This window comes from Lactuca sativa, chromosome 5 (genome assembly GCF_002870075.4).
Source record: "Lactuca sativa cultivar Salinas chromosome 5, Lsat_Salinas_v11, whole genome shotgun sequence".
Classification (NCBI taxonomy): domain Eukaryota; kingdom Viridiplantae; phylum Streptophyta; class Magnoliopsida; order Asterales; family Asteraceae; genus Lactuca; species Lactuca sativa.
Genome location: NC_056627.2, coordinates 307,706,970 through 307,717,274, shown reverse-complemented (window position 1 = coordinate 307,717,274; position 10,305 = coordinate 307,706,970). Strand labels below are relative to the sequence as shown.

General features: G+C 36.7%; 2 protein-coding genes across 2 annotated transcripts; both read left to right on the top strand.

Annotated features, from left to right (window-relative positions):
• The first annotated feature begins 957 nt into the window (after positions 1-957).
• On the top strand, positions 958-2,473 carry LOC128134286 (uncharacterized). The gene is made up of 2 exons (XM_052771842.1): positions 958-1,464; positions 1,539-2,473. The coding sequence occupies exons 1-2, from the start codon at positions 1,420-1,422 to the stop codon at positions 2,025-2,027; spliced, it is 534 nt and encodes a 177-aa protein (XP_052627802.1). The 5' UTR covers positions 958-1,419; the 3' UTR covers positions 2,028-2,473.
• A 6,206-nt stretch (positions 2,474-8,679) lies between these two features.
• On the top strand, positions 8,680-10,077 carry LOC111888508 (uncharacterized). Its single transcript, XM_023884671.2, has one exon. It carries the CDS (start codon positions 8,680-8,682, stop codon positions 10,075-10,077), a length of 1,398 nt encoding a protein of 465 aa, XP_023740439.2.
• Positions 10,078-10,305: the final 228 nt, after the last annotated feature.

Genomic DNA, 10,305 nt, shown 5'->3' with positions numbered 1-10,305 from the left:
CAGTCGAAGGTTTCTTTGAGATCGATCATGGCTGGTCCGTCTAATACAAAAGGATCAACTTACATTCAAGTAGATGTTCATTACGATGGAATGTTTTCCCCCATTCCTCATCTTATATACTACTTGAATAAAAAAACATCAATTACAGATGTCGATTTTGGTGGATTAAATTTCAAGGAGTTCATTTATGTTCTTGAGGATGTCACAAAGGGGAAGTGTCCTGTTGTCTACTACTGTCTTGGGCATAAGTCAATGCGTGATGGGTTGACACCACTGAAAAATGATGATGACTACAGGAGGTTTCTTGATGCTGCACATGGTAACGAAGGAAAGATTAATGTATATATTGATCACTACAACGATTCGGTGCTTGACTGGATAGAGGAAGAAAAGGAAGAAAAAGGTGTTGATAGTGAAAGCTCTGATGAAGATAAAGACTCGGTCATGTCTGATGCTCTATCTGTTGATCATGAACCCGATGAAGAGGTAATACCATTGACTAAATCCGATGATCCCTTTCTTAACTATATTAGTGTTGTCCCTAGAGATGATTTTGTTGATGAGGATGATGATTCAGATAATGGAACCAAAGAAGCCCCAATTTATCCTTTTCATGACACAACTCAGAAATGGGATATAATGCAACCCATCCTTGGTATGAGGTTTTGTAACCCTCAAGAACTTAAACAGCTTGTCTCAAACTATGCAGTAGCAAACGGTTATAACCTTTGGTATGAAAAAAATGATAAAACTAGGTTGCTAGTCAGGTGTTGTAAAACTAGTGAAGGAAAGGCAGCATGTCCTTTTAGACTATGGGCTACTTGGATGAGCAGTGAAAAGTCATTCCAAATTAAGTCCTTAATTAATGAGCATAACTGTGCTAGAACCTTCAAGTTTGGGTCAGTTGTTACTTACTCATGGATAGGGAAACATTTTGTTAATGATATTTTAGAAAATCCCAAAATGAGTTGCAGGGAAATGAGGGATAAAGTTGGGGAAAATTTCAATGTGAAGGTTAGTGTTGGACAATGCAGGAATGCAAAGAAGTTTGCACTTAATGAGATCGAAGGCAGTTTGAACACACATTATGAAAAATTATGGAGTTATGGAGCTGAGATATTAAGAGCTAATCCAGGGTCAACAGTGAAAATTGGGACGGATACAATGCCTGATTCCACAATTTATTTTTCTAGGATGTATGTTTGTATCAAAGGTGTAAAGGATGGTTGGATTGAAGGATGCAGGAGGGTTATAGGTGTAGATGGTTGCTTTTTAAAAGGTATTTGCAGAGGTGAGCTTCTTTCAGCTGTAGGTAGAGACGCTAACAACCATATTTACCCCATTGCTTAGGCAGTAGTTGCAGTTGAGAACAAAGAAACTTGGAAGTGGTTTCTAAACTTACTACTTAAGGACATTAACATGGGAAATGGGGCAGGATTAACCTTACTTTCTGACCAACACAAGGTATTTATCCTAACTGTTTGTTAATTGGTTACTGCTCTATTTATCTTAATGTTATGTTTATCTTGCATGTTTAGGGTCTTATTGAGGCTGTTAAAGAAAGAGTACCAGATGCTGAGCATAGGCAATGTGCTAGGCACGTGTATGCTAATTTCAAGAAAAAATTTAAGGGTGCTGCATATAGGAAGCTTTTTTGGAGGGCTGCAAAGGCCACAACTGTGCAAAGGTTTGAAGGTATAATGAAAGAGATTAGGGTGATTGATGTACAAGCATATGATCACTTGATGGAAAGAGATCCAAAATCCTGGTCTAGGGCTTTTTTTGTATTGGACAGGTCTTGTGATGCCATTGAGAATGGTATTTGTGAATCTTTTAATGCTGCAATTGTGCATGCTAGGAAAAAGCCGATTATAACAATGTTAGAGGAAATTAGGAGGTTTGTGATGGATAGGATGTATTGTAAAAGATTGAAGGGGCAGAAATGGAATCTAGCCATATGTCCATCTATTAGAAAGAAAATAGTGGACAAGAGGAAACATCTAAGGTATATATACTTTATTTTATAGGTATTGGCATGTAATTCCCAAGTACTAATTTTATACTATATTACTTTATTTTATAGGTATTGGTATGTAATTCCCAGTGGAGTGCAACAATTTGAGGTGAGGTCAGTACATGAGGTTTATGTTGTGTACTTGAACCAAAGAACATGTGCATGTAGAGGATGGCAACTAAGTGGAATACCATGTGTACATGCCATGGCTGCTATTAGTTATCTAAATGAGAATGTTGAAGACTATGTGGCAACTTGGTTCACAACAGAAATGTTTGGAAATTGCTATAAGTATACAATTAATCCTATAAATGGAAGTGAAATGTGGCCATCTTGGGAAGGTCAACCTATGTTGCCCCCGAAACGTAAAAGATTACCTGGCAGACCTAAAGTCAACAGGAAGAAGGCTGCTTCAGAAAAAGAAGGTCGACATACTATTAGCAAGAAAGGGGCTATTACAAAATGCAACATCTGTAGAGAACCAGGACACAACAAAATAACATGTCCACTGTCCAAAGAAGGTTTTTTTCATATCAAGTATCATTCATTTACAAAAAATTATAAGTATTATCTATTAATGCATTATAAACTTTACTGTAGGACCAAGTACTAAAGCCAAAAAGAAGAAGGGTAAACATGTTCCTGATGTTGAGGATGAGTCTGAATTTGAGATTGAAGAGATGGCTGAAGTTGAAGATGAGTATGAATCTGAGTCTGAATCTGAGTCTGAATCTGAGATTGAAGAGCTGGCTGAAAATGTTGATGAACCTGATCAGGGACAAGTTGATGAAGCTGCGGTTGAACCTGCTATTGAACCTGCTGTTGAAGCTGCTGTTGAACCTGCTATTGAAGCTGCTGTTGAAGCTGTTGTTGAACCTGATCAGGAACAAGTTCATGAACCTGATCAGGAACAAGTTCATGAACCTGTTGTTGAGCATGAATTGGAACAAATTGTTGTTGAACCTGTAATTGAAGATGTTGAGGAACCTGCTGCACAACCTGTTGTTGAAGTTGAACAAAGAGCACAACCATTGAAGAGGAAAAGGAAATACTCAGAGAGGATCACTGAAGTGGCATTAAGGAGGGTGGTCATCACCAAGGATGGATGTGGTTTAAGTGTGAATAAACCTGTTACACTGGAATGATTCCCTTTGATGTAAATCTGCACATTAAAAACTGTGCTTTTGTTTCTTTAGGGCAGAAATTACTATGCTTGTCTTTTGCATAAAAACTATGCTTGTCTTTTGATGTAAATCTGCACATTAAAAACTGTGCTTTTGTTTGTTATTACCCCTTAAATATAATTTACATCGTTCAATGTTGCTTTTACATATGATTCCTTCTTTTTGACCATTATGCCCTTCATATTATTTTTTACCATTATTCACATTAAATCATATTCAAACATAAGATTCTGCAAAGTTGTTTGCAAAGTTGCTTTTACATAAGATTCTTTTTGACCATTATGCTCTTAGGATTCCTTCATTTTGACCATTATGCCCTTCTGCACATTAATGGGTAAAATTCTGCAAAGTTGTTTGTACAGGGGTAAAATTCTGCGCATTATTTATTACCTTAACAAGACAATGCATGAATGCTCATTCAATGTTGTTTGTACTTAAGATTAAATCATATTCAAACTTAAGAATGTACATCAGTCAATTTAGCAACAACAAAACATGTTCATTCAATCATATTCAGCAAAACAACCATAATATCCGATTACAATTTGACATTTATGCCCTTAAAAGTGATACTACAAACAACATAAACAAAACAATTACATATGTTTTGAGACTGCTAATTTTCCTAATTATCTTATCAAATTCTTCATCTGTCTTCTTTTTGTAAATATTGAAATCATGGTCCATAATTGCAATCCTCACTTCACAAGATTGTGCCCTCACTTCACAGGATTGTGCTCCCACTTCATCTCTTTTCTTCTTGTTGACTGTATCTTCTTCATTAACCCATTCCCAGAATTTGCATTTAGTTTCTGGGTTATCCTAAAACAAATATACGAAAATTATTGAAAAGACATTACTACATATAGATTAAACCCGACATACCGTTGAATTAGGGCAAACCCTAAACTCTTTTCCAGGATTATCTTTGGTCGTTGAAGTCCAGATACGAGAAGGGTAGCCACAATCACAGGGATTTGCAAAATCAAGTTTCGATTTTGACTTGATTTTCTTCGATCTGGTGCTGGAGTTGTACGTAGAGGAGGAAGCCATGGATTTGAGAAAGCTGTTACAGTCTTGAAGAGTAAAGAAGAAATCGTGCTTTGAGAGTGTTTAATTGAGGGTGAGGGTGTTTAATTGAGACAGGGGTGAGCCACGTATTTTCCACATAATTTTTTTAAAAAAAAAAAAATAAAGAAAAAACCGGGATACCTATTGTATCCGGTTACCAATGGTTAAATATGTACAGGAAACACATTTTAATGGTATTTTTTGTTAAAAAAAAACATGAATGGTATAATGTGAACACGGGTAAAACATCATTACCCTTACAAGTCATTTTCCCGACATTTTACATCATACATCGAAATCTTTTTGTTTTGAAATTAAATATTTGCATCAATTTTGAGGAAAACATGGAGTGCGATGAGACATCTTTATTAATCCCAATGACTTTGATTTGAACTTTGAAGATGCTATAAGTAACCCTAATGTTGAAGAGATGAAGTAATAGATATTGAATTTGTTTGAAAGCTTTTACTTAATTTATTTAACCTTCTGTTGAAACAGTGCAAAGGTGGGCAATCCAAAGAGAGAACTCTTTCATTCCATAAAAACCAAAATGAGTAAAACTTCTTATGTCTTTAGTTCACTTAAAGTTGCTCTTGACTTTTTTCTGCGTTTAATTTGATTCCATGATTATTTATCCACTCAAACTTCATGAATAACTTATTTTTCCTCTTTGTATTCAGGAAAGTTGCAATATGGAGATGCTTCGATTTTGAATGTGGATTATCTGGTCATGTATGTACACTTTAATTATGTTTCTCCACTTTTTTTAAATATTACAGATTAAATTATTTGCCATATAATTAATACAAATACAGGTTTTAGCGGATGTGGGTCCTATACAAGAAGAAGTCAACAAAGTCAATGTTCCCAAAAAACCAAGTGAAGAGACCTTGTGTTTAGAGCCCCTTGGTGATGAGGTACTTCACAATAATTTATAATTTGTTCTCTCTCTCTCTCTCTCTCTCTCTCTCTCTCTCTCACACACACACATACAATGATCTTTTTTTTTTAAATGTTTCAGTTGATTGAATACTTTGCTACACAAAAAATATCAGAAGAGATTTTGAAGAAAAATGTTGTTATGCAAATGATTGATGATAAGGTATAATACTATAATTTAAGTATGTTGAATTCCCATAAATTTACTACATTTTTTGAAGAACAATTCTTTATTTGTATAAACAGAATGTGATAGCTTATACATATAGAAGAAATGGTGAGCTTGTCAACTATAAATTTCGCAGCATAACAAGCAGAAAGTTTTGGCAGGTTGGTTTTAAACTTTTAATTTATATCAAGGCCTGTTGGTGTCACTTTTCTTCCCTATTGACAATTGTTTAACTTAGTATCACCTTTCTCACCATAGACACATTATCGCAACACCATAAGATGGGGTAAAAACTAATTTTTTGTTTTAAATTTATTTCATTTAAGCATATATGGAAACAAAAGTCTGTAAGAAGTAACCTTTTTGTATTTTTTTTCTCTTTCATCAGATCTACAAAGCATACCATGCACAAAATAAAATCAGATGTTGTCATATTCAATGCAAAGTGGGATGTGGGGGACGTAAATGCCACTACATAATGTTCTTTTAGTAAAAAAAATCATGGTATTTACATTTTTTTAGTCCAAAATGACCCTGCATACTGTTTTTTTTGATAAAAGAAATTATTATAAGAGTTTTGAACAAATGCCCCTACATACTGTTTTTTTGTTAAAAAAAATAGTTATTTTAAGAGTTTTTGATGAAAATGCCCCTACATAGTTTTATTTTTTTTATTAAAAAATGATGATTTTAACAGTTTTTGTCCAAAATGCCCCTAATTACTGTTTTTCGGTAAAAAATTAATGATTTTATAGTTTTTGACCAAACTGCCCCTGCATACACTTTTTGTGGTAAAAATTACTGATTTTAAAAGTTTTTGACGAAAATTTGTTGTTTATACTGTTTAAGAGTATTCCAAAACAGAAAGCATTTGAAGAGTCAATAAGAAGATGCTAAAGACGGTTTGCATAAGGTGAATTTCTTTTAAATATTAATATAAAGTCCAGGTTTAGGTTATGAACGAGGAGATACTTTTATTGGATGGATCAGTCTTAAATAGAAGTATTGTACCACAGAAAAATGTTTGAAACCAATATTCTACAAATATCATGTGGCAAATTATTTGATTATTTCTTGAATTATTTGATAATCCAGTAGTTGTATCTTTTACATTCTTCTTTGTTGCAAAGTGTTTTGACTTCTTCTCTTCATATATCTTCTTTTTATTTGCACCGTTTTGTAGTTAAAGTATATATCTTTATATTAATTACGATTCATATTCTTTATATTACTGGACACACCTCTATAGCTATGTTGTTCATGTTTGATCTTACCAGTCGGGTGACATCACATTAGCTGTTAATAATTAACCTTTCTTTTATAATTTATTATTATTGGTGGTTTTTTAAAAGGAAATTCTTAATTAAATTATGATTCTTTGATTTTCAGTGTAGTTGATTAGTATCAAGATGCAGGAAAACATAATCAGATCAATGGATGTTACTTTTTGTTTCATTTTGAAATTCTTTGAAAATTGAGTAGAAATTTTTTTGTGTAATGCTTTTGGCCAAATTGAGTGGTTACAAATGGCCATTCCGGTGATGGTAAGCAGCGGGTTCTTCATTCAACTTACAACCGATGTACAATTGACAATATCAAGCGAGGTGATTTCCATTGTTATTTAACTCGAAATACAATCTTTTTATTTATCTATTATTTATAAAATATAAGGTCAGGAAATATAGTACTATAAAAGTAATGTTCTTTTTCAAAAAACAAATGTCAAAATATTCCTCATTATATTATATATTACGATTAATGTTTTAGTGGATTCCTTTTTTACTTAAATGTATTCACAATATAAATATATTTATCAAAACAGGAGTGCTTGTGGACCCTTCTACAATAACTGTCATAGATTATGAAACTGAGTTCAATGCTTTGGTGATATGTTTACTATCCCATAACTGAAATAATGTATAATTAAATAATTGATAACTTTAATACATTTATATTTATATATTGTTTTTTAGGAAGAAGAGGCAGCTTTGCTAGAATCACTATTGGTGGTCATTTGGTAAAAAGGTTAAAAAGATGGTCACTTTATTACATGTGACATACCATTTTGGTAATTGTCTTGTGATTATACTTTATATAATTACACATCAATGACATTTGCAATAGAATTGAAGCAAACAAATGAAATCAAAGGTTAGCATTTTTTAATAATAAAAAAACATAAAATGCAAAAAATAGCAACTTACTTTCAATAATTATTTATTATAACATTCTAATTCCATTTCTAAAATTGGTTAGAATTTTTATTTATGACATAATCCCTCATATAGAAAAAAAAAAGCTGAAAGCATAATGTTGTAAGAAATAGAATGCTTACAAATAAATGAATGTATTTTGTTATTTGACTGAAACAAAAATGCCAACCTGTTCCATTATTTGTTTCTTTTGAAAGTCAAATTCTGGAAACAGCTACATTGGTTACTAAAACCTTGGTTTTTTATGATTCATGAAAAGGTTTTGTTGTTGATGGAAACCGTGGTATATTGTTCCTTTTGATGTATGAGATTGATTGTTTGTGAATGTTATTTGTTAATCATGTTTGTGGATGTTATTAACTTATAGCAAGATATCAACTACGATACAATTTCCATTGCTACGATGTACATTCCTTTTGTAATCACATATTCAACTATTATATGTTTGTAAATGGGCGAATTACAGTGAATAGCAACGTACTTTAGTGTGTCTACAATTTAGGCAATATACTATATTTCACACAAAAACGACACCTTCTACTGACTTCTGTTGGTTTTCTTTATTATTAGTGGCGAATCCAACCCCCGCAACGCGGGGGTTCTCATCTAGTTTTTCTTAATTTTTACCTATTTATTAATAAATGCTCTGGGAAATTGGCTATATATTTCATTTTCTCAAAATTAATTTATAAATTGGAGCTAAATATTCTTGTCCACTTGTATTGTAACATGAAAATAATATTATATGTAACATCAATTTTATACGGTAACAAACGTACTGTGACAAAAGAGACACTAAATGTCAATGTACTCCCTTTTTTGTAGTCTAAAAATAAGAAACTGCTATATTATATTCATACCTCAAGCCGACAACGAAAATTGTGTCCCGAATTAATAGATCTCGACCGATTTTAAGGGATTCCAACAAAAAGCTAGACACATACTAGTAAAACTCCTACCTTCACGTACTGCCGCATGCAAATTTATGAATTAAACTTTCCAAAATTAGAATTTCAAATTTTATGAGGCAAAACAACAACTACAAAAAGTTTACGCCGAGTTTCATTAGTAAACACGACACATCTCAACATGGCACTCAGACACCTAATCATCATGCTCCCTTTGTTATTTGCATCTTGTTCGGGTGGTGCCGATGCCAGGAAAGGTTACCTTTGTCCGGGTGGTGGCAACGGTGGGAAAGGGTGCCCTTGTCCGGGTGGGTGTCCTTGTCCAGCTGCTGCCGATGGTGGGAAAGAATGCCCTTGTCCGGGTGGTGGTGACGGCGGGAAAGGGTGCCATTGTCCGGATGGGTGTCCTTGTCCGGGTGCTGCCGACAGTGAGAAAGGCTGCCCTTGTTCGGGTGGTGCTGACGGTGGGAAAGGGTGCCATTGTCCGGATGGGTGTTCTTGTCCGGCTGCTGTCGACGGTGGTAAAGAATGTCGTTGTCCGGGTGGTGGCGACGGTGGGAAAGGGTGCCATTGTCCGGATGGGTGTTCTTGTCCGGCTGCTACCGATGGAGGGAAAGAATGCATTTGTCCGGGTGGTGGTGACGGAGGGAAAGGGTGCCATTGTCCAGATGGGTGTCCTTGTCCGGCTGCTACAGACAGTGGTAAAGAGTGCCCTTGTCCGGGTGGTGCCGACGGTGGGAAAGGGTGCCATTGTCCGGATGGGTGTTCTTGTCCGGCTGCTACCGATGGTGGGAAAGAATGCATTTGTCCGGGTGGTGGTGACGGAGGGAAAGGGTGCCATTGTCCGGATGGGTGTTCTTGTCCGGCTGCTACAGACGGTGGTAAAGAGTGCCCTTGTTCGGGTGGTGCCGACGGTGGGAAAGGTTGCCCTTGTGCGGGTGGTGCCGACGGGGGGATAGGGTGCCCTTGTGCGGGAGGTGCCGACGGCGGGAAAGGATGCCCTTGTGCGGGTGATGCCGGCGGTGGAAAAGGGTGCCCTTGTGCGGGTGGTGCCGACGGAGGGAAAGGGTGCCCTTGTGCGGGTGATGCCGCTGGCGGGAAAGGGTGCCCTTGTGCGGGTGGTGCCGACAACGTGAAAGGGTGCCCTTGTGCGGGAGGTCCCGACGGTGCGAAAGGGTGTCCTTGTGCGGGTGGTGCCGACGGCGGAAAAGGATGCCCTTGTGCGGGTGGTGCCGACGGCGGGAAAGGATGCCCTTGTGCGGGTGGTGCTGAAGGCGGGAAAGGCTGCCCTTGTGCTGGTGGTGCTGAAGGCAGGAAAGGTTGCCCTTGTGCGGGTGGTGCCGATGGCGGGAAAGGTTGCCCTTGTGCGGGTGGTGTCTGTTGCGGGAAAGGTTGCCCTTGTGCGGGTGGTGCCGAAGGAGGGAAAGGATGCCCTTGTGCGGATGGTTCCGAAGGCGGGAAAGGTTGCCCTTGTGCAGGTGGTGCCGACAACGGGAAAGGCTGCCCTTGTGCGGGTGGTGCCGACGGCGGGAAAGACAGCAAACAGGATGTTACAGAAAAAGGGAACATCAAAACTTGATTTTCCGAGGAGAATGGTGAGGTTTAATTTATTGTTAGGTACCTGCGTAATACATGGATATTTTAGTGAAACAACCAACACATCATCAGCTATCATCTTCTACCTGCTCGACACCTTCATCTTGTTCAACCCTAATAAACATCACAACCTTAGGTCTCATTTCAGCCAACATTGTACGATCATCTCCATCCATGATATCATTTGATTGTGCAAGCACCTTTAGATCGG